The sequence below is a fragment of the Chrysochloris asiatica genome, unplaced genomic scaffold (assembly GCF_000296735.1).
Source record: "Chrysochloris asiatica unplaced genomic scaffold, ChrAsi1.0 scaffold00034, whole genome shotgun sequence".
NCBI classification, from domain to species: Eukaryota; Metazoa; Chordata; class Mammalia; order Afrosoricida; family Chrysochloridae; genus Chrysochloris; species Chrysochloris asiatica.
Window position 1 is genome coordinate 10497282 of NW_006408552.1, and position 26382 is coordinate 10523663.

Genomic DNA, 26382 nt, shown 5'->3' on the forward strand with positions numbered 1-26382 from the left:
AATTTAACTAGATGTTTTGTATGGAGAAGTTTTTGGTATAAGGAAGTTGTTCTGTTTCTTCTTGGCTACAAAACTTTATGCTTCTTGTATTTCTTGTTTAATCAATCATGAGAAACAATTGTGTTGTCAGTTACCATAGCAAATTATGTCTAGGGACATGTTGTGATTAATGAATCTATAGAAAATAATAGGTGAAAGTAGAAATAGGAGTTAAGACTTAGAATTATGTTTTAAGGTTAACGTGACATTTTTTAAAGCAATGAGGTTTGCTTACAGAAATCAGATATTGTCTAACTATGTAAAGGGGTACAAGGAAAATTTTTATATTCTTGATGCTCTATATTAAAATGATTAATATGTATGATTTAGACCACTACTTTGAAAAGAATGATTAATAGATTGATGGTATAGAGTAGTATAAAAGCTGCTTGAGAATCTGAAATAGGCAAGAGGAGAAATAAAATGTAGAGAAACAGAGGAGAAATAAAATGTAGAGAAGAGAGGAGAAATAAAATGTAGAGGAATGAGGAGAAATAAAATGCAGAGGAAAGAGGAGAAATAAAATGTGAAGGGAAAGAAAGGAGAAATAAAATGTGAGCAGAGAAGATTCACCATCTAACAAGATCCATCGATTCTATGAGCTTCATTCTTCGCCAACGTCATACCTCCCTCTAGGACCCCCAAATAAGAGTGTCAGAGCTGGCTTCCGACATTGGGACATGATTCTTTGGGGGGAGGAGGGGCATCCTGATCAGAGAGCTTTTACCTACAGGGACTCTTGGTGTGGCACTTTAAGATAAGCACTGGACTGCGAACCACAACATCACTGGTTCAAACCCACGAGCTGAAACCCTATACAGACTCACTGTCAGTTAGAATCAACTCAACGGCACTTAATAACAAACAATTTCGGAAGAGAACTGGGATGAAACAGAATCCCGTGGAGCTGGCCTTCGTGGGAAACAGAAGCAAACATTTCCATTTCTGCTGACGAGCCAAAATGTTGGTCCATGTGGTAGCTGTGGTCATAAGTAAGACCAAAGGGACTCTCAGTGTCTAAATGAGACAAACTGTCTGATTTACCCTCTCCTGGTTCCTAATTAAAGTACCCAAGAACATCCATCCATTGGCAACATTTCTAGCCAGGGCAAGAAGAGGGCCTGAGCTCCAATCTATGGACAATGTAGCAGCTACACTTGTCCTGGGGATGGGCCTGAAAGCACACCCCCTCCCCCCAAAATCTGCCCAAGTAAGAGCAGACACAGTTCTGGGATCCAAAGGGCTGCAATGAGTAGAAAGAAACTGTCATATCCCATCATGCATTGCAAATGGCCTGACCCTGCAGGGACCATGTAATTTGGGAAGACTTTGAGCAATTTAAGGAGCTCGGTGATGCTGCGGACTAAGCATTGGGCTGCTAATCACAAGGTAGGCAGTTTGAACCCACTAGCCCCCGTGGGGAAGAAAGATGAAGCTGTCTGCTCCTGTGAAGACTGACAGTCTGGAAACCCTAAGGGAAAGTTCTATTCAGTCCTAAAGGGTCACTAGGAGCTGAAATGATCTCGATGTGAGTGGGCTTACTTTGGGTTCAGCAATTTATTTAGTTTCTCGGTGCTTCAATTGTCCCATGTGGAAAAAGAGAACAATGAAAGAGCCTACATTATCAGGTTGCCAGGATTCAACGAATTAATACAGATCAGATGAAGATTTCCCCCACCCTAGAATATAAACTCATGATGGGTAGGGATTTTGCTTATTTGTTTCATTCAGGGATCTATGTACCTAGTGTAGTGCCTGGCACAGAGAAGGTGCTCAACAAATGTGTGTGGAATGGATGAACTGGTGAGATGTGAGATGGAGAGGGTATGAGGAGGGTAAGAGCAAAAGTCAACAGGGCACTACACCCTCAAGTATTTGTCACACAAGGAATGATGTCAGTGGAGGGTGAAGAAGTGCCTGTGGAGCAGTGCATGCTGGGAGGGGTAGGTTTCTACACATGCGCTGGAAAAGGGAGGCACCGTCCACATTCTTTACTCTGATGTGGAAGGAGAATTGGGCAGAAGTAACTAACCACAAAGTTGGCGGTTCAAGCTCACCAGCTGCTCGTTGGAAACCCTACACAGGGTCGCTATGGGTCCTAATCAACTTGATGGCACTTAACAACAACAACTGACCAGGAGAGAAGTCCACTCAAGTCAGTAAAACTATCCTGCATCAATTCTGACTTGCCTTGCCTCGGGTTAGTCAGATGAAGACTGGCATCTGTCAGTGGAGGCTTGCATGGGGCTGTAATCCTAAGCAGGTTTCAGTGAAGCCTCCTAGTTAAGACAAGGAAGAAAGGCCTGGTAATATGCATGTGAAAAGCAACCATTGCCAGGGTGAACGCCTGGAATATACATCTGAAAAGCGGTAATTGAAAACCTTATAGAATTTGAGTCTTCGATTCTGCTGGGGGGGGGGGGGGGGCAGGGGTTGATTACCAACAGTCAGGAGCTAACTGGTCATCAGCCAACAACACAATAATGACCCTACTTCCACCCCCACCCCCATCTTTTGCTTGGATCTGGAAGTGGATGGGGCTTGGCTGCTAGATTCATCTCTGCTAGAATCTGTGACCCTAAGTCAGCACTGGATAAACTGGCTCTGCGCCTGCTCAGGAAAGTAGCTGCCATTCAAAACACCACCACCAATGGACAGGATTCAGCAACTGTCCATCTCCCAAAGGGATTTCCCAAAGAATGTTTGGAGAGCTTTGAGTTTATGTCCCTAGCAACAGTGAGAAGGTGAGAAGATGTCCCCCACCAACCACATGAGAAAGTGACAGGAAAGAGTTGCTATAGGAACCAAAACTGGTGATCAGTAGAGCAGCCACTGGAAAATGTTAAGTAGGAATTAGAAAGCATAAGTGAGAAATACAGAAAATGGAGGAAGATTAAGAAAGGACAGTTCTGAGGGGAAAATGTGGAGACCAGGATACAACCTTCAGAAGATTTGTGGGAAAGTTCTATTATCTTTTTATTCCAGATTTTCCACGAACTTTTGGAAATGTCCCTGGTACATTGTCATTATTATGTGCCCTTGAGTTGGTTCCAACTCATAGTGATGCTGTATAGGATTTTCAAGAGCAACTGGTGAGTTTGGACTGCTGACTCTGTGGCTAGCAATCCAATGCTAATCCCAAAGCGCCACACCTGAAATATATGGAGCAAAAGGTGGGGTGAGCAACATTTCAGTTCTGTTTCTCATGAGTGGAAACTGATTCGAAGGCACTTAAACAACAAGAAGCAAAACAAACAAGAGAATGAGAGAAATGCTCTCTGGGAAAAAAAGAACTCCCACCAAACATGGAGGGTGGGCATCATAATCCAAGGAACCATGAAAAGAACATAAAAGCAATAATCTCGTAACACTAACCACCATGACAATTACAACACAGAATCAGAAAAAGACGAATGAAATGTGCAGACATTGTTGTCGTTAAGGGCTATCAAGCTGATTCTAACTCATAGCGACTTCGTATAGGGTTTCTGAAGAGTGAATGGTGGATTTGAACTGCCTAGCTTGCGGCCTGGTGCTTATCCCACAGCGCCACATTAGGACTCCCCATAGATCGTGATTACATTCAGAAAATAAAAGTCAATGAAAGGTTTTTCACACAGAAATGAAAGGTCTCTTGCTCAAGAACATCTCTGACAGTACTAACAACACAACACAATGGAGTCACAGTCCTAGAACTTCAGAAGAATAAAAAAATGCTTCCACCCAAGAAGTCCATACCTAATCATGCTATTACTTATGTGCGTGTGTTAAAAGAAACATATTCTTGGCTTTACAATACTCAGAAACTTCCTAGCTAAGGTGAACTTCCTAGAGTTTAGTCCATATGTTCATCAAAAATGAGAACCAGAAAGAACATGAGTTAATTACGATTGCATAAGGCTGGGTGTAAGCACTGGGAGCCAAATAATTGTACAGGGATGTGTTAAAATCACTCCCCAAACTGAGAGATTCCGCTCTATATTAAAATTGTTAAAGGATGGGAAAACGGAAACATCAAGTCCTTCATCTTCCATAAAAGAATATTAACTTCTGACTGATGCTGGAAGTTAGAGATAAGTTTGCAAAAACTTGCTATAAAAATTGAAAGTACGGTGGAGGCAGAGATGAGGACAAGGAGAGAGGGAGCAGCCGAGGACTCTAGACTCATGGAAAGACAAAGGCTGTGTGCTGGTGGCCAGGAGGCAGGCTGGCAGAATGTGCCCTTTGATTGTTTAAATGATTACATATTCCTGAGTGTTTTTGTGTACATCCAAAAATCACCGAAATAACAGAGGGACTAGAAGTAAATATTGTTGGATGGTGATGCACAGAGGGGATTGTAATCATTGCAATGATATGAAATACGATAGGATGAGTGCAAATCTGATGTTACCCCATGTAAACTATCACTCAATGCACAATAAAAGCTTTTTTTTAAAAAAATTGTAAGTACGATATCAATTACTCAGACAACCAAAAGCGTCACATGTTCTAAAAAGCACTCTCAACAATAAGGAAATTAAATAATGAGGACACCTGAAACGCAATCTAAAGAAAAATGGCAGCAAGCAGATCTAACCCAGGTGTTCTGAAATATATACAGACAGGGTCACCTGACCAACACAAACCACTCTCAGAATAATGAAAAACGAAGCTATAATGACACACTCGTATACTGCACAGCAACATCACACCAAGGAACAAAGAGAGAGCACTGGAGGGAGGCCCTGCGATGCTTCTGGAACAAGAGTCTGAGTTGTTGTGGAAGGTGTCAGTGACTACCCTTGTTGTTTTGCCACTGAGTCGATTCCAACTCATGGCAACTACATGTATCATGTATGCAGAGCAGAATTGTTCTATAAGGTTTCCAAGACTGTGGACTTTCAGACAGTGCCTCAAGGGGGATTTGAACCGCTGACCTTTCAGCTAGTAGTTAGTGCTTAACCATTAGCACTACCCAGGAATGCCCTAATGGCGACCACTGCATAGTGATAAATGTTATGCAAACACAAGCAAAAAGGTTACATGGTAAAAGTCCACATGAATCAAATGCGTAACTCAAACAGAAAACATTTAAAGAGAATTTATATTGATAAAGGTAAAATCCATTTGAAGGGCAGACAATAAAATAAGAACAGTGAGAAGTAAACCAACAAAGGAACGTATCAGCCATGGGAGACTTTGGTGACTTTATACAAAAACAAAGGAAGAAAGAACATCAACATTATGAAGAAAACTCACATCAATATAAGAGGATGAGTCAAACAAAAATATTGCTACCAGGGTTCCAGTTCATACATGCACGGGTTTATTCCAAACAACATGTGTTTAAACAAGTCTCTGTAATCAGTGGATGGCTGCAGGCAAGTGGTCCCCATAAAACACCTGCCTTAGTCTCCTGGGGGGGGGGGGGGGGGGCTTCAAAACAAGGTCCAGTCAAAACAGTGGCTTCCAACGGGATCCTCTGAGCCAGTTCAATTCAAGGCAAAGAGGTCAGCTCAGAAGGTTATGGAAACTGTTTTTGTGGTATTTCAAAGAGATCATCTTGACAAATTTTCTCCAAGGACACAGGGCCATCACTGGAAGTTGTCTGAAGCAAACGGAAACTTTGTTGGTGATTTGCCCTCGTATGAAAGTGTTATACCATGGAGACAGTATCTTCAGTAAAGTTTATCTCTTTACTGTTTACAAAGAAAACTGAGCAAATGGTAGGTCATATGTATTTTCCACAACGCAATGAAAATGGAAATGAAAAGTACAAATGTTCAAATTGCAGTTACTTAGAAATTATAAAATACTTTTTAGGAAAGTATCAACAGGAATAAAAAAAGATGATAAAATATTGTAAATATTTTATCCCATCAAATGAACCCATCAAAATGTAGGCGCTATTACTAAAGTGTTTCTTGGTGGCAAATGTTTAGCCATAGTTACCTTAATTATTAAATAACGAAGAATTAAAATGATAGTGAATAATCTGTTGTAGTACCTAGAAATGGAAATATGAGCACACAGAAAACAAGCCCATGAACAAAAAACACCACACTGTACAATTAAAATGACAGGATATGACGAATGAAAATCGAAAACTCAAAAGTCTGTGAAGGCCAAGACATTTCATCAAAAGGGGAGAGTGAAGTTAGACAGAGAAAGGGCCAGCAATTCCACTTCTAGGAAAATACCCCAAAGACCTGAAAGTGTGAACACAAATACAAGCTCGTACACCACTGGGTGCTGTAGCACTATTTACAGTAGCCAAACTATGGAAACTGCCTGAATGTACATCACCAGACAGATACATTAACAAAATGTGGCCCATCAGTGGAATATTAGTCACATACAGAAACAAAGTATTAACACATGTTTCAACATGGATGGACCTTAAAAATGTTACATTGAGTAAAGTAAGTTAGGCACTGAAAGGACAGATATTTTATGATTCTATTTATATTTAATATCTAGGAGAGGTAAGTATATAGAGACCAGAGTTTATCAATGGTTGCCATGGCTGTGTGTGGGGAGGGGAGGGTGTCTCATGGCTTAGAGGACACAAGGGTGATGGGGGAACTCTGGATACAGATATAATGGTAGTGATTGGACAACATCATTTCACTAAATTACACACCTCAAGAGTGTAGAACACACAAAGGATTTGTCACATATACATTTACCCTAACAGTGGTAACAAGGAGCCTTGGTGATGCTGTAGGATAAGCACTGGACTGCTAACCCCAAGGTCAGCAGTTCAAACCCACTAGCCACTCCAAAGGAGAAAGATGAACCTTTCTGCTCCCATAAAGACATACAGCCTCAGAACGCTATACAGGGTCGCTACGAGTTGAAATCGACTCAGTGGCAGTAGGTTTGGTTTGGGTGGGTTTTTGAGATGATAATAATGGTAGAGACTATGGAGTATGCCCTGCCTGTTCCCAGCGCCACCAAGTTATTGCTATAAGGAATGAAGCTCGAGTTTTGCCAAGTTCTCCAGTTATTTCAAGAGGAGAGAGAAATGCAGATTTCTAGCATGAGACTTTCCTACTTCAAGAATTGACATGTGGGCCAAATAAAACACGTTTCGGAGCTCTGTTGGGCTGGCAGGCTGCAAGTATATAGCTTCCGATTTAGACTACTTACTTCAGCTTGAATCTAGTCCAGCAACATATTTCTCCAGAAACTTCTCCACTCTGTGTAGATTTTTAGATGTGTTCACAGAAAATTGTATTATGTATTCTTTTGTTTAATTATTTCCAGATTTTCTTTTTTATTTCTAGTTTTAGTGGTTACTCCTTAATTCTTCATTACCATTGTCAAGTTTTGATTACCCCCCCCACACACACACACCTTGCTTCCCACCACCCTCCTCCCTGCCCCCACTTCCCAAAGAATTTGGTCTTGGAGCTGTCCATTAAATTGGAAGGGTTTTTTTTTATCTTTAGTTTTTAAATTTCCAAGTGGGTAAGATTCTTCCTCAGACTTTCATATAAATTTCTTATTTACTACATTGTAATCACAGACTGTGTCTCTAAATATGACCTTTGGGATTTAATTAGGTTGCCTTTGTGGCCTCATATATTACCACATTTTTGCTAATATTCCAGAGTCACTTTACAAAAAGGGACCTCTCTTTTAAGGGTATAACGCTTATGCAATATACCGTATAATATAACATAACGTTATGTTATACACGTATAACATAAATGCGATGTATAGTGAACGTGTACACACGCAACGCTGTTGGAATTCTGTTACTTCATTTTGTTTGTTTGATCATCTGAGAGGAATGTGTAAAATCTCTCATAATAACTGTGGTTTACCCCTATTCATAGGATTCGTTGTTTGAGACAAAAATTGGGCAATAAACGTGATGTTCTAACCCAACTGAAAAGGTCTGATATCTTTATGTCATTATTAATGTGTATTATGCATCGAGCTGTGATGAGACTTTCTGCTCCTGTGAAGATTTAAAGTCTTAGAAACCCTACATAGGTCGCTCTGAGTTGGAACTGACTCAATGTCACTTAACAACAATAACAACCAACAACCAACCCATCAGACCCAAAATACATACGTGTTGGAATCCTAAGCCCTAGACCTGTGGGTGTGATCTGGTTTGGAAATAGGTATTTCTTTGTTGTGTTAATGAGGCCACATTTGTGTAGGGTGTGTCCTAAGCCTAATCACTTTGGAATTATGATGTTGTTAGGTACTACTGTGTCAGTTCTGAATCATACTGACTCTGTGATAACAGAAGAAAACACTGCCCAGTCCTAAGCCACCCTCACAATTGTCGTGTTTGAGTCCACTGTTGCTGCTACTGCATCAATCTGTTAGGTCTTCTTTTTAGCTGACCGTCCACTGTATCAACCACGATGCCCTTCTCCAGGGGCAACATCTCCAAAGAACGAGAGACAAACTTTCACCATCCTCAATTCTATGGAGCATTCGGACTGTACTTCTTCCAACACAGATTTGTTTGTTCTTCTGGCAGTCCATGGTACTTTCAATATTTTTTACTAACACCATAATTCAAATGCATTGATTCTTCTAGGGTCTTCCTTATTCATTTTCCAACTTTCACGTGCATAGGAGGCTATTAAAAATATCATGGCTTGGATCAGAAGCACCTTAGTCCTCAAACTTTTTTGCTCTTGAAAGAGGTCTTGTGCAGCAGGTTTGCCTAATGCAACACGTCGTCTGGTTTCTTGACTGCTGCTTCCATGAGTGTTGATGGTTGATTTCCAAGCAAAATGAAGTCTTTGAGAACTTCAATCTTTTCTCCATTTATATGGATGTTATTTATTGGTCCCATGGTGAGGATTTTGCTTTCCTTTCTATTGAGGTGCAACCTATACTGAAGGCTGTGGTCTTTGATCTTCAGCAGTATGTATTTCAAGTCGTCTTCTCTTTCAGCAAGCAAGGTTGTATCATCTTCATACTGCAGATTGTTGATGAGTCTTCCTCCAATCCTGAAGCCATGTTCTTCAAATAACCCATATTTTCAGATTATCTGCTTAGCATACAGATTGAATAAATATTGTGGAAGACTACAACCCTGGTACACACTTTTCCTGATTTTAAACCATTCCTTTGTTCTGTTCAAATGACTGCTTCTTGGTTTCTGTACGGGTTTGAAGTGATAAAAATGTACATATTTGGAATTCTAAACAGCAAATTAGACACAGAAATGATGGAAATACCTCTGCAAGGAAGCAGACACCCTGCAAGAATTGTCTGTTGTTGTTGTTGTTGTTTTTAAGTACTATCGAGTCAGTTTCAACCTATAGTGACCCTGTAAAGGGTTTCTGAGGCGTGGCTGGTGAGCTTGAACTGCTGACCTTGCAGTTCAAACAGACTTTGCAGTCCAGTGCATTAACCCAGAGCACCACACCAGGACTGCTACAACCCAACAAACCAAAGAAGGCCTGGGACTGCCTGCTGGGAAGGAATGAACACACCAACACCCTGGTTTGGACTTGTAGCCCAGAGAACTCAGAGAAAAATCAATGTCTTTGTGAAGCTCATATCTAGGGTCTTTTTGAGGAAAGTAAAATAGCATTGGAGTTCTGGTGTGGTGCTGTAGGATAAGCACTGGATTGCTAACCACAAGGTCTTCAGTTCAAGCCATTGTTGTTGTTGTTGTTAGGTTCCATCAGGTCGATACTGACTCACAGTGACCCTATTCACAACAGATGGAAACACTGCCTGGTCTTGTGCCATCCTCACAATCATGGTTACGCTTAGGTCCGTTGCTGCTGCCACTGTGCCAATCCATCATGTTGAGGGTCTTCCTCTTCTTCACTGACCCTTTACTTTACCAAGTGTGAAATCCTCTCTGATAATATGTCCAAAGTATGAGAGATGAAGTCTGGCCTTCTTGGCTCCTAAGGAGCATTCTGGTTGTACTTCTCCCAACCCAGATTTGTTTGTTCTTTTGGCAATTCGTGGTACTTTAAATACTCTCCTCCAACACCATAACTCAATTGCATTAATCCTTCTACAATCTTCTTTATTAACTGCCCGACTTTCACATGCATATGAGTAGCCTCATAGCATGTGAAAGATGGGCAGTTAATAAAGAAGACTCCTGGGGTGGCGCTGTGGGCTAATGCATCAGACTGCAAAGTCATTTGAACTGCAAGGTTGGTGGTTCAAGCTCACCAGCTGCTCCTTGGAAACCCTACACAGGGTCGCTATGAGTCAGAATCAATTCAACAGCACTTAACAACAACAACATGAGGCTACTGAAAAAACCATGGTTCAGATATGTTATTTCTGTTGTTGTTACGTGCCGTGGAGTCGGTTCCAACTCATAGAGACCCTGTACAGAGTTTCTGAGGCTGTAAATCTTTACGGGAGCAGAAAGCCTCATCCTTCTCCTGCAGAACAGCTGGTAGTTTCGAACTGCTGACCTTGCGGTTCACAGTCCGATTCGTAACCACTACGCTACCAGAGCTCTAGTAGTAACTGCAATTTAGTCCTTAAATTATCATCCCTGCTCTTGAACACTTTCAAGAAGTCTTGTGCAGCAGATTTGCCTAATGCAATATGTCATTTGCTTTCTTGACTACTGCTTCCATGAGTGTTGATGGTGGATCAAAGCAAAATGAAGTCTTCGAGAACTTCTATCTTTTCTCCATTTATATGGATGTTATTTATTAGTCCAGTGGTGAGGATTTTTGTTTTCTTTACATTGAGGTGAACCAATACTGTGGTCTTTGATCTTTATAAGTATTTTTAAGTCTTTGCTTTTAGCAAGCAAGGTTGTATCATTTGCCTATTACAGGTTGTTAATGAATCTTCCTCCAATTCTGATGCAACGTTCTTCTTCATATAATCCAGGTTTTTAGATATTTGCTCAGCATACAGATTGAATAAGTATGGTGAAAGAATACAACCCTGGTGCATACTTTTCCTAATTTTAAAGTACTCAGTGTTCCTATGTTCTGTTAGAACACCTGTTTCCTGATCTATGTACAGATTCCTCCTGAGCACAATTAAGTGTTTTGGAATACTCATTCTCCGTAATGTTGTCCAAAGCTTGTCATGATCTACACGCTCGAAAGCCTTTGCATAGTCAATAAAGCACAGGTAAACATCTTACTATTATTCTCTGCTTTCAGGGATGGAAACCACATAAAAATACTTCACAACTTCTCTCTAGGCCAAGCATTTTATTTCTACACCCGAGGTACCCAGGTTGTGAAAAGGTACAGATAATCAGAGGAACTGGTTCAGATGCAAGTTCCTAGGTTCCCCCACTGGAGGCTCGGTCTCTGTAGGTGGGTTTTTCTTAGCAGCTCTCGTGTTTTTCTAGTGTAAAGTCAGGGTTTGCAAATCTCTGCTATGGGCTAAGAGAAAAACCCCACCTGCTTTCACCTCTCACCGGGTAGTCTGTAAGTGACATCTTCACCTACGAAAAAGAGAATTGTGTGTGCTTTCTCCCCCAAACTGAAGTGTTGTCAGGAAACACTGACTAGACTATGGACTGTCAAAAGAACAAACACATCAGTCTCCAAAGAAATACAGCCAGGATGTTCCTTAGAGGGGAGGGTGGAGAGGCTTCAACTTGCTGCTATTGGACGAGTCACTGGGGAAGACCACTTGCTAGAAAGGGACACCATGCTTGGTAAAGGAGAAAAGCAAAGCCAACCCACAGCCATCGAGCTGATTCCAACTCACAGAGACACTGCAGGGCAGAGGAGAAAGGTTCCAGAGCATTCCTGAGGCTGTGGATCTTTATGGAAGCAGACTGCCTCATCTTTCTCTCTCAGAGCAGCTAGTGGGTTTGAACCACTGACCTTTGGTTTCCCAATGCACTTAACCCACTGCACCAAAGCACAGGGTCAGCACAAAAGGAAATAAACCCTCGATGAGATGGATTGACAGAACAGCCTTGCCAATGGACTCAAATGATGGGAAAGATGGCGCAGCACCGGGAAATGTTTCATGCTTGTTGTCACGAGTCAAAGCGACTTAACAGAAATGAACAACAAGTCATAAAATAGAGCCTGATGTGAACCCCAAAACACCCCAAATCGGAAGAGGCAGAAGTGAGCATAGCTCTTTCCAATATCCCACGACATCACAAACGAAAACAGAAAAGTCATGATAATATGACCACTATGCAAAGGATTAGGACCCTTAAGGAACGGGTAGCTGAAAGAGATGATGCCGACACACGGATTAATGGTGAGGACACTGATAACTATCTCTTGGGTGACTCTGGCCATAATTTGGCTCTGATCAGATGAGTTACTGATCTTTACGTTTGGAATTTTCCCAAGTGCAGAAATAAGTTGTGCGCCTTCATGGACACTGAACAACTCCTTTCTGAGTAGATGCAAGTGAGAGAGTCAAGTTCACCTCTAGGCAGTGGTGAACCACAGAAAACCACTACCCTGTGGAGAGAAAACACAACTACCTTCAGAAGTCAACATTTGGTGGAGCATCCTGAAATTCTACCTGTGCAAGGAGCAGCAAAAAAATTAATGAAGGAAGGAGGAAGAGAATGAAGTCCACCTTGCTTCTAAAGAGGGACTTTGGTTCTTAACGCTTAGAAGAGGTGAGGGTCCCTTACGAGACATGAGGGTTGCATGAGGACATATGAGCAGAGCGTGTGGGCTGCTAGGAATGGCTCCTGGTTTGATTGTCTCTGGATCTTACCGCATCCCTTGCAGGTGGCCTCAGAGGTGTGGTTGATGAAACCACTGAAAAAGTGGGTAATCAGTCAAAAATATCCCCTGTGTTCTGAAGGTGCCTAACCCTTCCGCTCTGGTGACTAGTGTAGGAAGCTGTGAGGGGCCCCAGCAGCTGTTCTGGAGATCGCAGAACTGGGAAGAGCTGAGTGGAGAGCGGAAGGGCAGAGACCACATTGCATTCAAGTAGTCTTTCTCAATCTGGTTGTAGAGAAGCAAGAAGCCTTGGAGCTGTTTAACCAGCTCCTCCAAGGATGGCCTATAACTAGAATCAATGTGCATGCGGGGGAAGCTGAGTCTGGTGATGGGTGCTCAGGCCACCAGAACTTCAGTGTCTCCAGGAACCTGGAGAGATCTGAAGAGGAAGGTCCCAGGCAAGGTGAGTCCTGGCGCCAACACATGGAAGGGGAAAGGTCACCTTAGCCACAGAGGAGGAGGAGGATTTTAAAATCATGAATATGAATAGTAAACCAACAACAACAAAACAATGACCAGCTGCAGTGGAGCTGAGCAGAACTCTGCTCCACAGGGTTGCCATGGTTGCAATCTTTCAGAAGCAGATCACCAGGCTTGTCTACCAAGGAACTTCTGGGTGGGGTCAAGCACCTGAGCCCCACCCTAGGGCTCCTGGGAGCCAGTAGAAGAGGTGGGATTGAGAGACAGTACAGTTAGGTAGCTCTGGTAGCGTACTGGCTACGAATCGGGCTGTGAACTTTAAGGTCAGCAGTTCGAAACTACCAGCTGCTCCGCGGGAGAAAGATGAGGCTTTCTACTCCCGTAAAGAGTTACACCCTCGGAAACCCTGTACAGGGTCGCTATGGGTCGGAACCGACTCGACGGCACTTAACAACAACAACAGTTAGTTATGAAAGAGGAGGTCCTGCACCTTGGGCAGAAGTTCAGGCTGTTTGTTGGTATTTCACTGCGTGTAGAATGTGGAGGCACGTCAGGGGGCTCCCCAAAGTTCATGGAAAAATGGAATTAGAAGCTAAGGAATTTTTCTATAAACTTTTGGAAGCCCCTAGTACATACACATACACAGAGTCCACTCCAGCATGGATGGTAAACTGGCTCTGGTCCAGGAGGGCCACTCCAAACCCCAATGCCTGTCTTCCCTTCTATCCTCAGGAAAGGAAATTGCACATACAAGCCGGGATTCTCTGGCTTCTGCAGAGTCCCAGGGCAGGAAACCCAGGTGAGTGCCCTGCTCTAGGCGGGTGCAGCCAGCAGTACCATCCACCCTGAGGACCCCCTAATGAGAGCCTCATGCGCAGACTTGGGTTACACAGGCATTTTCAGCCTAATTCCAGCTGGGCCTTGTGCTGAAGGGATGGTCTCACCATCAGGCAAACCGCTGAGGAAGCCCTGAGAGAAAAGAGCTGTGTGTGGGGGCTGTGGCTGCTCTCAGTCAACCCAGCTGGGAGGGATGGAGATCCCCAACCCCGACCTCTCCACTGGCCCCCAAGTCTGGGGGCCAGAAGACCTGGTTTTGGTAGAGCTAAGAATTCTAAGCCCTTGCTCCAAACACCACTCTTTTTGTTGGCATCGTCCCCATGAAAATATCTGCCTCTCCACATGTTTCACTCTAAAGAGAAACTTAATTAGGTAGGGTCAAATCTCTACAGAGGATCCTGAGTTACAAAAGGTAGCAAGCAAGGATATAATGAGAAGTTGATTTTTTTAAAGAAAAGAACAAAACATGTCAGAAGTCCCCATTAAGAAAAGGACACCAGAGCACCACTGTGTTCAGAGTGCTTAGAAATGCACCACTTCATCCAGACCTGAGTCCCCAAGACATTTCACATACCAGCATTCTCACAGATGTGCACTCCAACCTCAGCTTTCTGATTAGCTTTTCCATGGTTTCAATAACTGTTGTTAAGGTGTTGTTGTTATTAAGTGACTGTGAATCTGTTCCGACTCATTCTAGCTCTGGTAGGGTTTCCATGGTGGGTTTTAACCGCTGACCTTGAGGTTTAGCAGGCCAATGCTTATCTTATAGCACCAGGACTCCTTCAATAACTGAGGGGAAGAAATTCTTTTGGCCCACCCAGCTGCGTTATTTTCAATGTGTTCTATTGTAAACACTTTGTAAGCAACAAAACAGAACTTCAAGGAAGTTGCACTTCAAAAATAAATAAATGTGTTTTACCTGATGGGTTGGGAGCACTGACAGTTCAGTGGAAGACATGGGTTCAATTCCCAGCCAATGCTCCTCACACACAGTTCCCACCGTTTGTCAGTGGGGGCTTGCTTGTTGCTATGATGCTGAATAGGTTTCCAATGTAAATGTTTTCAAGCTGATGGTGAGAATGCTCATCTTCAATCGATAAATAAAGTCAAAGCTACTGAGCTTTAAATTGGTGGATTGTATGGTGTGTGTCCTCTATCTCGGTAAAGCAAAAACCAAACCAAACCCACTGCTGTTGAACGCATTCAGACTCGAAGTGACCCCCAGGACAGAGTAGAACTGCTTCTTAGGGCTTCCAAGGCTGTAAATCTTTAAGGGAGCCCAGAGCCTCCACTGTCTTCTGTAGAGCGGTTGGTGGGTTTGAACCACTGATCTTTGGGTTAGAAGCCCAATCAATGTTTAACCCCCTGTACCATCAGGGCTCCTTCCTATCTCAGTAGAGCTGTTTTTACAATAAAGAAAAGCAAGCTGTACTGGATGACAAAAGATGGAAGCCTAAAGCGTCCACAGACAGTCAGCCCCTTCTCCATCCCACCCTCTACAGCAGCTCCAGTGCTGTCTGCAGACGCCAACAGCGTCATGGAATGCTGTCTGGAAAACCCTCCTCTGGTCCAGCTTTTCATCCTTCATATATAACCAAGACCTAAACCCAAGTTGTTTGACACCAGTGTAGGGCTCTTTGAAACCTGGGTGTTTCCCTGCCGAGTCAGGGTTCCTCTTACCGTCCATATCCAGGCGTTGCATAATGATCGCCAGCTCCACCTCACTCGGCATGTACCCCAGTGAGCGCATGGCCATGCCCAGCTCCTGCTTAGAGATGAAGCCATTCCCATCTCGGTCCAGAACGCGAAAGGCCTCACGGATTTCTACAAGAGGGAAGCAGAGAAAATGCAAGGGTCACATGGCTTCCTGGCTTATGGTATTAACCGTGTGGTTGCCTGTCTACTGATGGGAGTCCCTGGATTGTGCTGTCACCTGTTCATGGAAAGGTTGGCACTGCCAGGTCACCCAGAGGCACCCAGGAAAAAAGGCCTGTGATCTACTTCCGGAAAAACAAACAAACAAACAAACAAAAATAAAACAGCCATTGCAAACCCTCTACCATGCATGGGGTTGCTATGAGTTTGAATCCTACTGATTTTTTATCGGTCTCCCATTGATGACTCTTTTTCCTTTTTTACTTAAGACATAAACAAATTTTTATATAATGCTTTTCAAGAAAATGATGGCTAAGATTAAATTAATAAAATTACTGTGAAACTATACCAAGCTAACTTCAAAGATATTTTCAACATATATCTTTCTTCCCATTTTGACAATTCGCATATATACTTCTTTTTTTTCACGTTTAGCAGATCATTGTTATGATTACAATACCCTCCATGCACCCTTGGTGGTGGTGGCTGTGTGCCCTGGAGTCGGTTCCGACCCATAGTGACCCTGTATAGGGTTTCTGAGAAGCAGCTGGTGGGTTTGAACTGCCAACCTTGTGGTTCAAACTGACTCTGCAGTCCAGCCTGTTAATCCACACCTTGCTGTTCAGACTGACCTTACAGTGGAATGCATTATCCTGCAGCACCACAATAATACTCCATTATAGAATATAAACGAAAAATTAAAACAAACAAAAGGGAAGGGAGGGAGGAAAAGGAAGGAAAGCCTGTGGCTGGGTAGAAAAGGGAAATGAAGAAAAAAAACATCAGGAAAGAACGATAAAGTAAACCAGCTTTTAAAGGACAAGGTGAGTAGCCAAGAGCAGCATCAAATACAGGACACACACATGAGGCGCTGGTCCCATTGGAAAATCTAACGACCCAAGGATCCTTTCTGATCAAGGATAAGGATTTGGTTTTAGCTGGGTGAAAACAAACAAAACACATGGCCTTTTAGCTTTGGCCATTTGGAGTGGTGAGAACGGGATTCCCCTCTGAGACTTCCATTTCAGTTCTGGCTGCTATAGGAGTCCCGTGGACAGACAGAGCAGGCCTAGTGCTCAGTGGCCTGCAGTTTTTATTTCAGTCCTCGAATTCACCCTTGTTACATGGTTATAAAGAACCTCAGATCAATAAGAGTAAACATGCGGCCCATGTGGCAATGTTCACCGCTCTCTCTTGTGGTTCGGCTAATGGTGAGGCCCATTCTGTTCAGCAGGTGGCCTCCTGTCCTCTTTTCCCAAACCAGAGTGGCCCTAGGTTCCATCACAGCCAGTCTCCAGGACCCACGCAACTGCACATGGGCCTGGCTGAGAACTTCTGAACATCTACACCCCTATGAATCATGGCTTGCGAGCATGGGGCTCTTGGGATGGACATGAGAGCCTTGCAGTCCTATCTAAGCACCAGCTCTAGTGGCACAGTGGTTATACACTCAGTTACTAACCAAAAGGTCAGCGGTTCAAACCTACCAGCTGCTGTTTGGGAGAAAGATGAGTCCGTCAGTTCCATAAAGACTGGCAGACTTGGAAGCCCTATGAGGCAGTTCTGCTGTCTGCTAGGGTTGCTAGGAGGCAGAAGCTACTTGGTGACAGTGGGTTTCCTTTCAGAAACAGACTTAGACCAGCACTGATTTTTCATCAATAAACTCGCTCGGCGCAAGTCCAATACCATTCCTTCTGTCATTCAACAAGCATCAAAGACATGTTACCTGAGTCACCAACTATTAAACACCCCAGAGAAATAAAGGTGAGGCTTGGGTATAGTTCTCCTCCAAAGCCCCTATACAGAAAACGAGAACACAAGACACACACAGGAAACTTTCAATAAATTTCTTCCAACTAATAAGACACATGGCCCCAACCCAGTGTCTATTCTTTTTTATTACTTCTCTAAATGACTGACTAAAACAAACCAACATCTAAACCTGCTACTTTTGAGTTGATTTAAACTCATATCGACCCTGTAGGGACACAACAGGACTGCCACACAGGGTGTCCAAAGCTGTCCATCTTTATGGAAGCAGAATGCAATTATCTTTCTCCCACGGAGAGGCTAGTGTGTTTGAACCGCTGACTTTTTTGTCTGATTTGCAGTTGAGCACTTTCTAAATGTCTGAAAGAAACTGCTGGCAAATACTTTATACATTTTCCATACAGGTATTACACTTTTCTAAATCTATATCCCACCATTTATCAATCAGTTTTGTCACACTGTGGTGGCTTACATGTTGCTGTGATGTTGGAAGCTATGCCACCAGTATTTTAATTACAAGCAGGGTCACTCAGGATGGACAGGTTTCAGCTGAGCTTCGAGACAAAGAGAGACTAGGAAGAAGGAGAGATGGACTACTTTCAAATAACCACTGAAAAGCTTATGAATAACAGTGGAACACTGTCAGCACCAGAATACTGAATATCGATACATGATGAAGAGCACCAGAATATTGTCAGATATAGTGCCAGAAGATGAGCCCCTCAGGTTGGAAGGCATTCAAAATGTGACTGGGAAGATTTGCCTCCTCAAAGCAGAGCTGACTGTGATGATGAGAATGAAGTAGAGCCCTCAGGACCTTCGTTTGCTGATGGAGCACAACTCAAAATGAGGAGAAGCAGCTGTGAACATCCATTAATAATCAGAACATGGCATTACAAAGTATGAAGCCAAGAAAATTTAGAGTTATCAAAAATGAAATAGAACACATAAACATCGATATCCTAGGTATTAGTGAGCTGAAACGGACTGGCATTGGCCATTCTGAATCTGACAATCACATGGTTTGCTACACTGGGAATGACAAGTTGAGGAGGAAAGGCATCGCATTCATTATCAAAAAGAACATTTCAAGATCTGTCTTGAAGTACAACGCTGTCTGTGATAGGATAATATCCATAAACCTACAAGGAAGAGCAGTTAATACCACTATTATTCAAATTTATGCACCAACCACTAGAGCCAATGAGGATGAAATTGAAGAATTCTACCAACTTCTTCAGTCTGAAATTGATCAAACATGCAAATAAGATGTATTGATAATTACTGGCAATTGGAATGCAAAGTTTGGAAACAAAGAGGAGGGATCAGTAGTTGGAAAATATGGCCTTGGTGACAGAAACAATGTTGGAGAGCACATGATAGAAATCTGCAAGATCAATGATTTCTTCATTATGAATACCTTTTTTAAACAACATAAAAGATGACTAGGTACATGGATCTCACCAGATGAATACATAGAAATCAAACTGACTACATCTGTGGAAAGAGACGGTGGATAAGCTCCATATCAGCCAAAACAAGGCCAGGGGCAGACTGTGGAACAGACCATCAATTGCTCATATGCAAGTTCAGGCTGAAGCTGAAAAAATTAAAACAAGCCTATGAGAGCCAAAACATGACCTTGAATATATACCATCTGAATTTAGAGATCATCTTAAAAACAGATTTGATGCATTTGACACTAAAGACCAAAGACCAGAGAGTTATGGGATGACATCAAGAACATCATACAAGGAGAAAGCAAAAGGTAATTAAGAAGACAGGAAAGAAAGAAAAGACCAAAATGTGTGTCACAAGAGACTCTGAAACTTGCTTTCCAGTGTAGAGATGCTAAAGAAATGTGGAGATAAAAGATCTGAACAGAAAACTTCAAAAGGGCAGCTCAAGAAGACAAAGTCAAACATTAAAACGGAATGTGCAAAGACCTGGAGTTAGAAAACCAAAAGGGAAGACCATGCTCAGTATTTCTCAAGCTGAGGGAACTGAAGAAAAAATTCAAGCCTTGACTTGAAATTTTGAAGGATTCTATGGGCAATATAAGGAGCTCTGGTAGCTTAGTGGTTACGAATCGGGCTGCGAACCTTAAGGTCAGCGGTTTGAAACTACCAGCCGTTCCGCGGGAGAAAGATGAGGCTTTCTACTCCCGTAAAGATTTACACCCTCGAAACCCTGTACAGGGTCGCTATGCGTCGGAACCGATTCGATGGCACTTAACAACAACAACATGGGCAATATAAGATTCCTGGTGTGGCACTACAGGTTAATGTGCTAGACTGCAAAGACAAGTTTGAACCACAAGGTTGACAATTTAAGCTCACTACCGCTCTTTGGAAACCCTATACAGGGTGACTATGGGTTGGAACGGACTTAATGGCACTTAACAACAACAATGGACAACATACTGAAGGATGCAGAAAGCATCAAATGAAGGTAAAGGGAATGCACAGAGTCACTGTGCCAGAAAGAGATGGTTGATTTTCCACCATTTGAGAAGGGAGCTTATGATCAAGAGTCAATGATACTGAAGGAAGGAATCTAAGGTAAATTGATGGCATTGTCAAAGAACAAGGCTGCAGGAAATGATGGACTATAAATTGAAATCTTTCAACAAACTGATGCAGCACTGGAGACACTCACTCATCTATGCCAAGACATTTGGAAGACAGCTACCTGGCCAACTGACTGGAAGAGATCCATATTTGTGCCCACTCCAAAGAGAAATGACCCAGCAGAATGCTGGTATCATCAGATAATATCATGAATATTGAATGTAAGCAAATTTTTGCGAAATATAATATGAAAATGGTTGCAACACTGATAGAGAAATTCCAGAGGTTCAAGCTGGATTCAGAAGAGGATGTGGAACACTGCTGATGTCAAATGGATCTTGGCTGAAAGCAGAGAATACTAGAAAGTTTTTTTTTTTTTTTTACCTGTGCTTTATTGACTATGCAAAGGCTTTCAAGTGTGTGGATCACGACAAGCTATGGACAACACTGTGAAGTATGAGTATTCCTGAACAGTTAATTGTGCTCATGAGGCACCTGTACATAAACCAAGAGGCAGTTGTTTGAACTGAACAAGGGAACACTGAATGCTTTAAAATTAGGGAAGGTGTGTGCCAGGGTAGTATTCGTTTACCATATTTATTCAGTATGTATGCTAAGCAAGTAAACTGAGAATCTAGATTATATGAAGAAAAACATGGCATCAGGACTGGAGGAAGACTCATTAATCAACCTGTGATATGCAGATGATGCAACCTTGCGTGCTGAAAGTGAAGAGGTCTTAAAATATTTACTGATGAAGATCAAAGACCACAACCTTCAGTATGGGTTGCACCTCAGTGTGAAATAAACAAAAATCTTTACCACTGGACCAATAACTAACATCCACTAGAGCTTTATTCTTTCATAGTTCTGGAAGCCAGAAGTTCAAAATCAGAATGACTGGGCTTTGGTGAGGCCACACTCCGTCCCGAGGCTCTAGGAGGAGAATCCTGCCCTTGCCTCTTCCAGCTTCTGGTGGCTGCCAGCATTCCTTGGCTTGTGGAAACACCGCCTTCTCCACTCCCATGTCTGTGGGGGCACCCTCTCCTTCCTTTTATGAGGGCCCTGTGGCTGCACATCTCCTGGTAACTTCCTTAATCACAACTTCAAAGAGTCCTTTTCTAAGATAACATTTACAGATTCCAAGGATCAGGACTTGATATCTATGGGGCCATTATTCCACCTCAGGGGTAGTGGGGGCTCAATGGTACCTTCCATATGGGAGACCAGGGTTCAATCCCCAGCCAGTACACCCGATGTGTAGCCACCACCCGTAATGTGATATTAGTGGAGCTTTCGGACTAAGACAGACTAGGAAGAAAGACATAGGGATGTACTTCTGAAAATCAGTTGGTGAAAACCTGATGGGTCACAGCAGCTTGAATCTGTTGTGCATGGGAGCTCCATGAATTGGGAACCCACAGGAGTTAACAATGACATTCAGTTTACTACGTGATCCCAAACCAGTACTTCCATTCAAAACACTGTCCCTTCCTTATAACCTGTCCAAATTCTTAATCATCTATTACAGCAACAATAAAAATACTGCAAACACAAGTGTATTTTCTCAGTTTGGTGTTGTTTGGTACCACCGAGTCAGTTCTAAGCTATAGAAACCCTGTATAGAGTTTCCAAGGAATGGCTGGTGAGCTTGCACCGCCGACTTTGCGGTTCAAACCGACCTTGCTGTCCAGCGCATTGTCTGAATTAAGAATGTCGGTTATAGGGGAAGGTTCGCTCTCTGTTAGCTCTGGGGGAAGGTCCTTGTCACTTTTCTGCTTCTGTTTTTTGGTTCCTTGGAGATTTCCATGTGACACAGCACCTCTCTTTCCCTGTTGTTGTTATGTGCCGTGGAGTCGGTTCCAACTCATAGCAACCCTGTACAGGGTTTCCGAGGCTGTAAATCTTGACAGGAACAGAAAGCCTCATCTTTCTCCTGCAGAGCAGCTGGTCGTTTAGAACTGCTTTGCTCACCATAAGATTAGCAGCCGGATTCGTAACCACTACACTACCAGAGCTCCTTTCCCTTCCCCTTCCTCTGCCTTATTATTGATACTGCTGCTTACTTTAATCTGCTCTTTTATATCTCAAAAGATTGATGTAGAATATGCCATTACTAATCCTGGCTCATGAACATACAGAAAAAATTCTATTCCCAAATGGGATAACCATAGGAATAGTAGGATTTACAACACATATTCTTTGGGCACACAATGTGTAACATTCCACCCTTTGGCCCCCCAAAATGAATGCCCTTCCCATATGCAAAACATACTGATCCTATCACATCATCTCCAAAGTGTCAAATCAATTCCAGTCCAAAATCTCATCTTCTGAATCATTTAAATCAAATTTGGGTGGGAAGTAAGGCTTATTCTATCCTTGGGCAAATTCTTCTTCATCTGTGAAATCTGGACTAGATGTTATCTGCTTCCAAAGTGGGACAAGCACAAGGTAGACATTTCCAGTACAAATGGGAGAAACTGGAGGAGAAGAAGGGCCAGCATCCTTCAGGGTCAAGTCAGATGCCATGATTGCATAGAGATGCTACCTCCCTTTCTGACCACTTAGCACCTACCATGTTCCATCTTGAACTAGGTCACTAAGCTGTAAACTGCTTATTCACTTCTGTCTGTTCCCTACTCACAAGCCAAAGGACATACAACATGGTACATAGTTGGTTGTTGCATGGATGCATCATGGATGGAATTGTGCCCATAAGATGTGTCACCTTGGCTGGACCATGGTTCTCGGTGGTTTGGCAGTTCCATGATGTTGTTATCTTCCTCCGTGTGATGTAAGGGGATGAGGGTGGAAGGCAACAACACCCTAACTCAGGTCAGTATGGATCCAATGGAAAGGGAGTGTCCCTGGAGTGTGACTTGTATGACTTTTATCTTATATGAAATAAAAGGAGAGAGAATCAAGCTGAGAAGGGACTTGGGCGCCACCAAGAAAGAAGAGGCATGAATGCAATGCATCCTTTGGATCTGAGGTCCCTGCGCTGAGAACCTTCTACAACCAGGACACACAGAGAAGTATTAAAAGCTTTCTAGAACTGGCACCCTGAATTTAGAAGTCTAGTCTTCTAAACTGTATGCCAATCAATAATCCAATAAGTTGGACTATATAAGAAGAACATGGCTTCAGGATGAAAGGAAGGCTCATAACAACCTGAGACACACAGATAGCACAACCTTGCTTGCTGTAAGTGAAGAGAACTTGAAGCATTTACACCCTCAAAGATTACAGCCTTCAGTATGGATTATAACTTAATGTAAAGAAAACAAAAATCCTTACAACTGCATCAATAAACAGCATCCTGATACCTGGAGGAAAGATTGAAGTTTTCAAGGATTTTGTTTTACTTAGATCCACTATCAACTCTCATGGAAACCAGCAGTTAAGAAATTGAACAATGTAATTGCATTGGGCAAATCTGCCACACAAGACCTCTATAAAAAGCTAAAATGTCACTTTGAGGACTAAAGTGCGCCTGACCTAAGCCACGGTACGTTTCAGTTTTCTCATATGTGTGTGAAAGTTGGACAACGAAGAATCGATGCATTTGAATTATGGTGCTGGCGGAGAATGTTGTAAGTACCCATGGGCAGTCACAAGAATAAATAAATCTGTCATGGAAAAAGTACAACCAGAATGCTCCTTAGAAGCCAGGATGGCAACTCTGCCTCTCATACTTTGAACACGTTATCAGGAGGGACCAGTCCCTGGAGAAGGAAATCATGCTTGTTAAAGTAGAGGGTCAGCTAATAAGACAAAGACTTGCAAGGAGATGGACCTGACACAGTAGTTGCAAGACAGACTCAAACACAACAACAATTGTGAGGACGGTGCAGAAACGGGCAATGTTTTGTTCTTTTGGACTTAGGATTGCTCTGAGTCAAAACCATCTCAAAATCAGCCAACAATGGAAGCAACACACTGTCAAGGAACACAACATTCCTCTTTGCTAAAGCCACCCACATCTGGTGCAGCAGCACTAGAAAACAGTCCAAGTCATAGATGACTACCAAAGTCATTATCAACATGAGTTCTGCACACCGAATAGAAGTAAATAGAACAGAGGTAGGCTCCAGCTGAGAGAAGCCGGGCCTGTGTGTTGGGACCCTCGCCTCCTGGCCAGGATTAACAGCCAATTAGGTCTCCAGCCAGCACCGGAGGCCTGTGTCTGCTCATGTGTCAAATGAGCTGGGCTGGCCATGACAATCCCCAAGGTCCTTTCCAACTTTCCTGTCTGTGGGTCTGCGGATGCTGTGAACGTGTTAAGTGAAGTTCAGGAAGCCTGTTTTGTTACCTTCCCTGTGAATCTGTCATTCTAAAGCCCCTTTGGTTTCTTTCCATTGACGGCACAGAAACACATTTCAGTCTAGCTCAAATGCTGAATCAAGGGGTTTGTCTGCATTTTTCAGATTTTCCTATACCAAAACAAATGCAAGATTACAAATCTAATGCCACTATATGCTCTCCCAGCCAACCTCAAGGGGTCCGAAAAATGCTGAGAGCCGCTGCTCAGCTATGGAACGTGTCACTCAAGGATCCAGGGTCCCTAGACAGATGGACAGGAGGAGGCAGCTGATCTCCTAAGGTGGGAGTCAGCCCCTGAAGCTCCGATCTCTGCCCTGCAACCATGGCCGACTTCTCTCTCAGCTTCCCATCTGAAAAATGGGTTGGGCTGGCCTTCCTTTCAGTCTCTGCAGGAGAGTTTTACATTGTAGCTGGCTCATGTGAACCAACAGCAAAAAATATCAGGTGATGCCAGGGTACCCCTTGGGTCTGTGAGGGATCAGCTGCTACAGCAAAGGAGCCCTGGTGTCAAAATGATTTAAGCATCCAGCTGCTAAACAAAAGGTCAATGGTTTGAATCCACCAGTGGTTCCTTAGAAGAAAGACCTGGTAATCCTCCCCCATAAAGATTAAACCCATTGCTGTTGAGTCTATTCTGACTTACAGCGACCCTCTAGAACACAGAAGGTCTGCCCCCATAGGGTTTCCAAAGCTGTACATCTTCATGGAAGCAGACAGTCTCCTTCTCCATAAAGGTGACAACCTAGAAAACTCCATGGGGGCAGTTCTACTCTGCGACATGGAGTCCCTATGAGCTAGAATTGTTTTGATGCCACCTAACCACAGCTCCGAGACCGGGAATTTCCTGTGTCTGCAGAAACAGATGAAGCTCACTAACTTCATTTTCTTTCCAAACAGCATTGAAGGGACCGGGGGAAAGGTACAAAACGTGAAACCCATAAAGGGAGCCTCTCGAGGATCAGGAGACTCAGGCAAAACAGAAGCTTATTAGAAGGAAATGGGTCTTGCAGTCTGGGAGAGCCATGTGACGGGGGCCTCGTTTTATTTTTAACGGCAGAACAGGGTGTGAGAAATATGCCCATAAAACAGCGATCACCAGAGCAGGCAGAACTTCTGTGTCTCGGGCCACAGCAGCCCGCCTGGCGCCAGGGGCTCGGCCAGCTTCCCAGCATTGAGAAGTGGAGCCGCAGATGGTTTCTTCAGGGATGATGCAGGGGCACTGTGTGCTTGCTTGTTGGGTGTTAGGGACTGAATTGTATCCCCCCAAAATGCATGCAGGAGCCTGACCCTACACAGTGGAGGCGATGGTATCTGGGAGCCGAGTTTTCTCTTCTTTATTGTTGTTGTCAGTTGTTGCCAAGGTGCTGCAAGGTGCCCCCACGTGTTACAGGGCAGAGCTGAAATCCACAGGGTTTGCTTTGCTGTACTCTGTCTCATTGTGTTGGACATGGAGTCACTATGAGTCGGGATAGACTTGACGGCACCTAACAACCACAATCTTACCAGAAGCAGATTGCCAGCCTTTTCTACTGCTGCCATAGGCTTGAGCCATCAATCTTTAAGCTAGCAGTCACGTGCAAACCAGTTGCACTTTTTGTGACGTTAATGTGGCCACAGTGATGTGGGCTGGGTCCTTAAACCGAATCACTTCTGAGTTAAAAAGAAGGAAGCATATGCTGAGAGAGGCAGGTGTCATGGGAGACCCACCAAGGGTCCAAGGAACCCTGGGGCTACACAAGCCGAGAGTCACTACCTGTCTTCCCCCAGAGCTGGGGCCCTAAACTCGTACTTCTACACATCCTGGCTTTTTAAAGAGAATGGGATTTCTGTTCCAGCGGCACTTGGTTAACGGGGACACTGAACACCGCTCTTTC

General features: G+C 43.3%; 1 protein-coding gene across 2 annotated transcripts in view; it reads right to left on the reverse strand.

Annotated features, from left to right (window-relative positions):
* The window catches only part of CALN1 (calneuron 1), a 634386-nt gene that overhangs the window by 242818 nt on the left and 365186 nt on the right, over window positions 1-26382 (reverse strand). For both annotated transcript variants that reach the window (XM_006859718.1, XM_006859717.1), the window contains exon 3: window positions 15648-15791. In XM_006859718.1, coding sequence (XP_006859780.1) covers window positions 15648-15791 — 144 coding nt within the window. The remainder of the gene's footprint in view (window positions 1-15647; window positions 15792-26382) is intronic.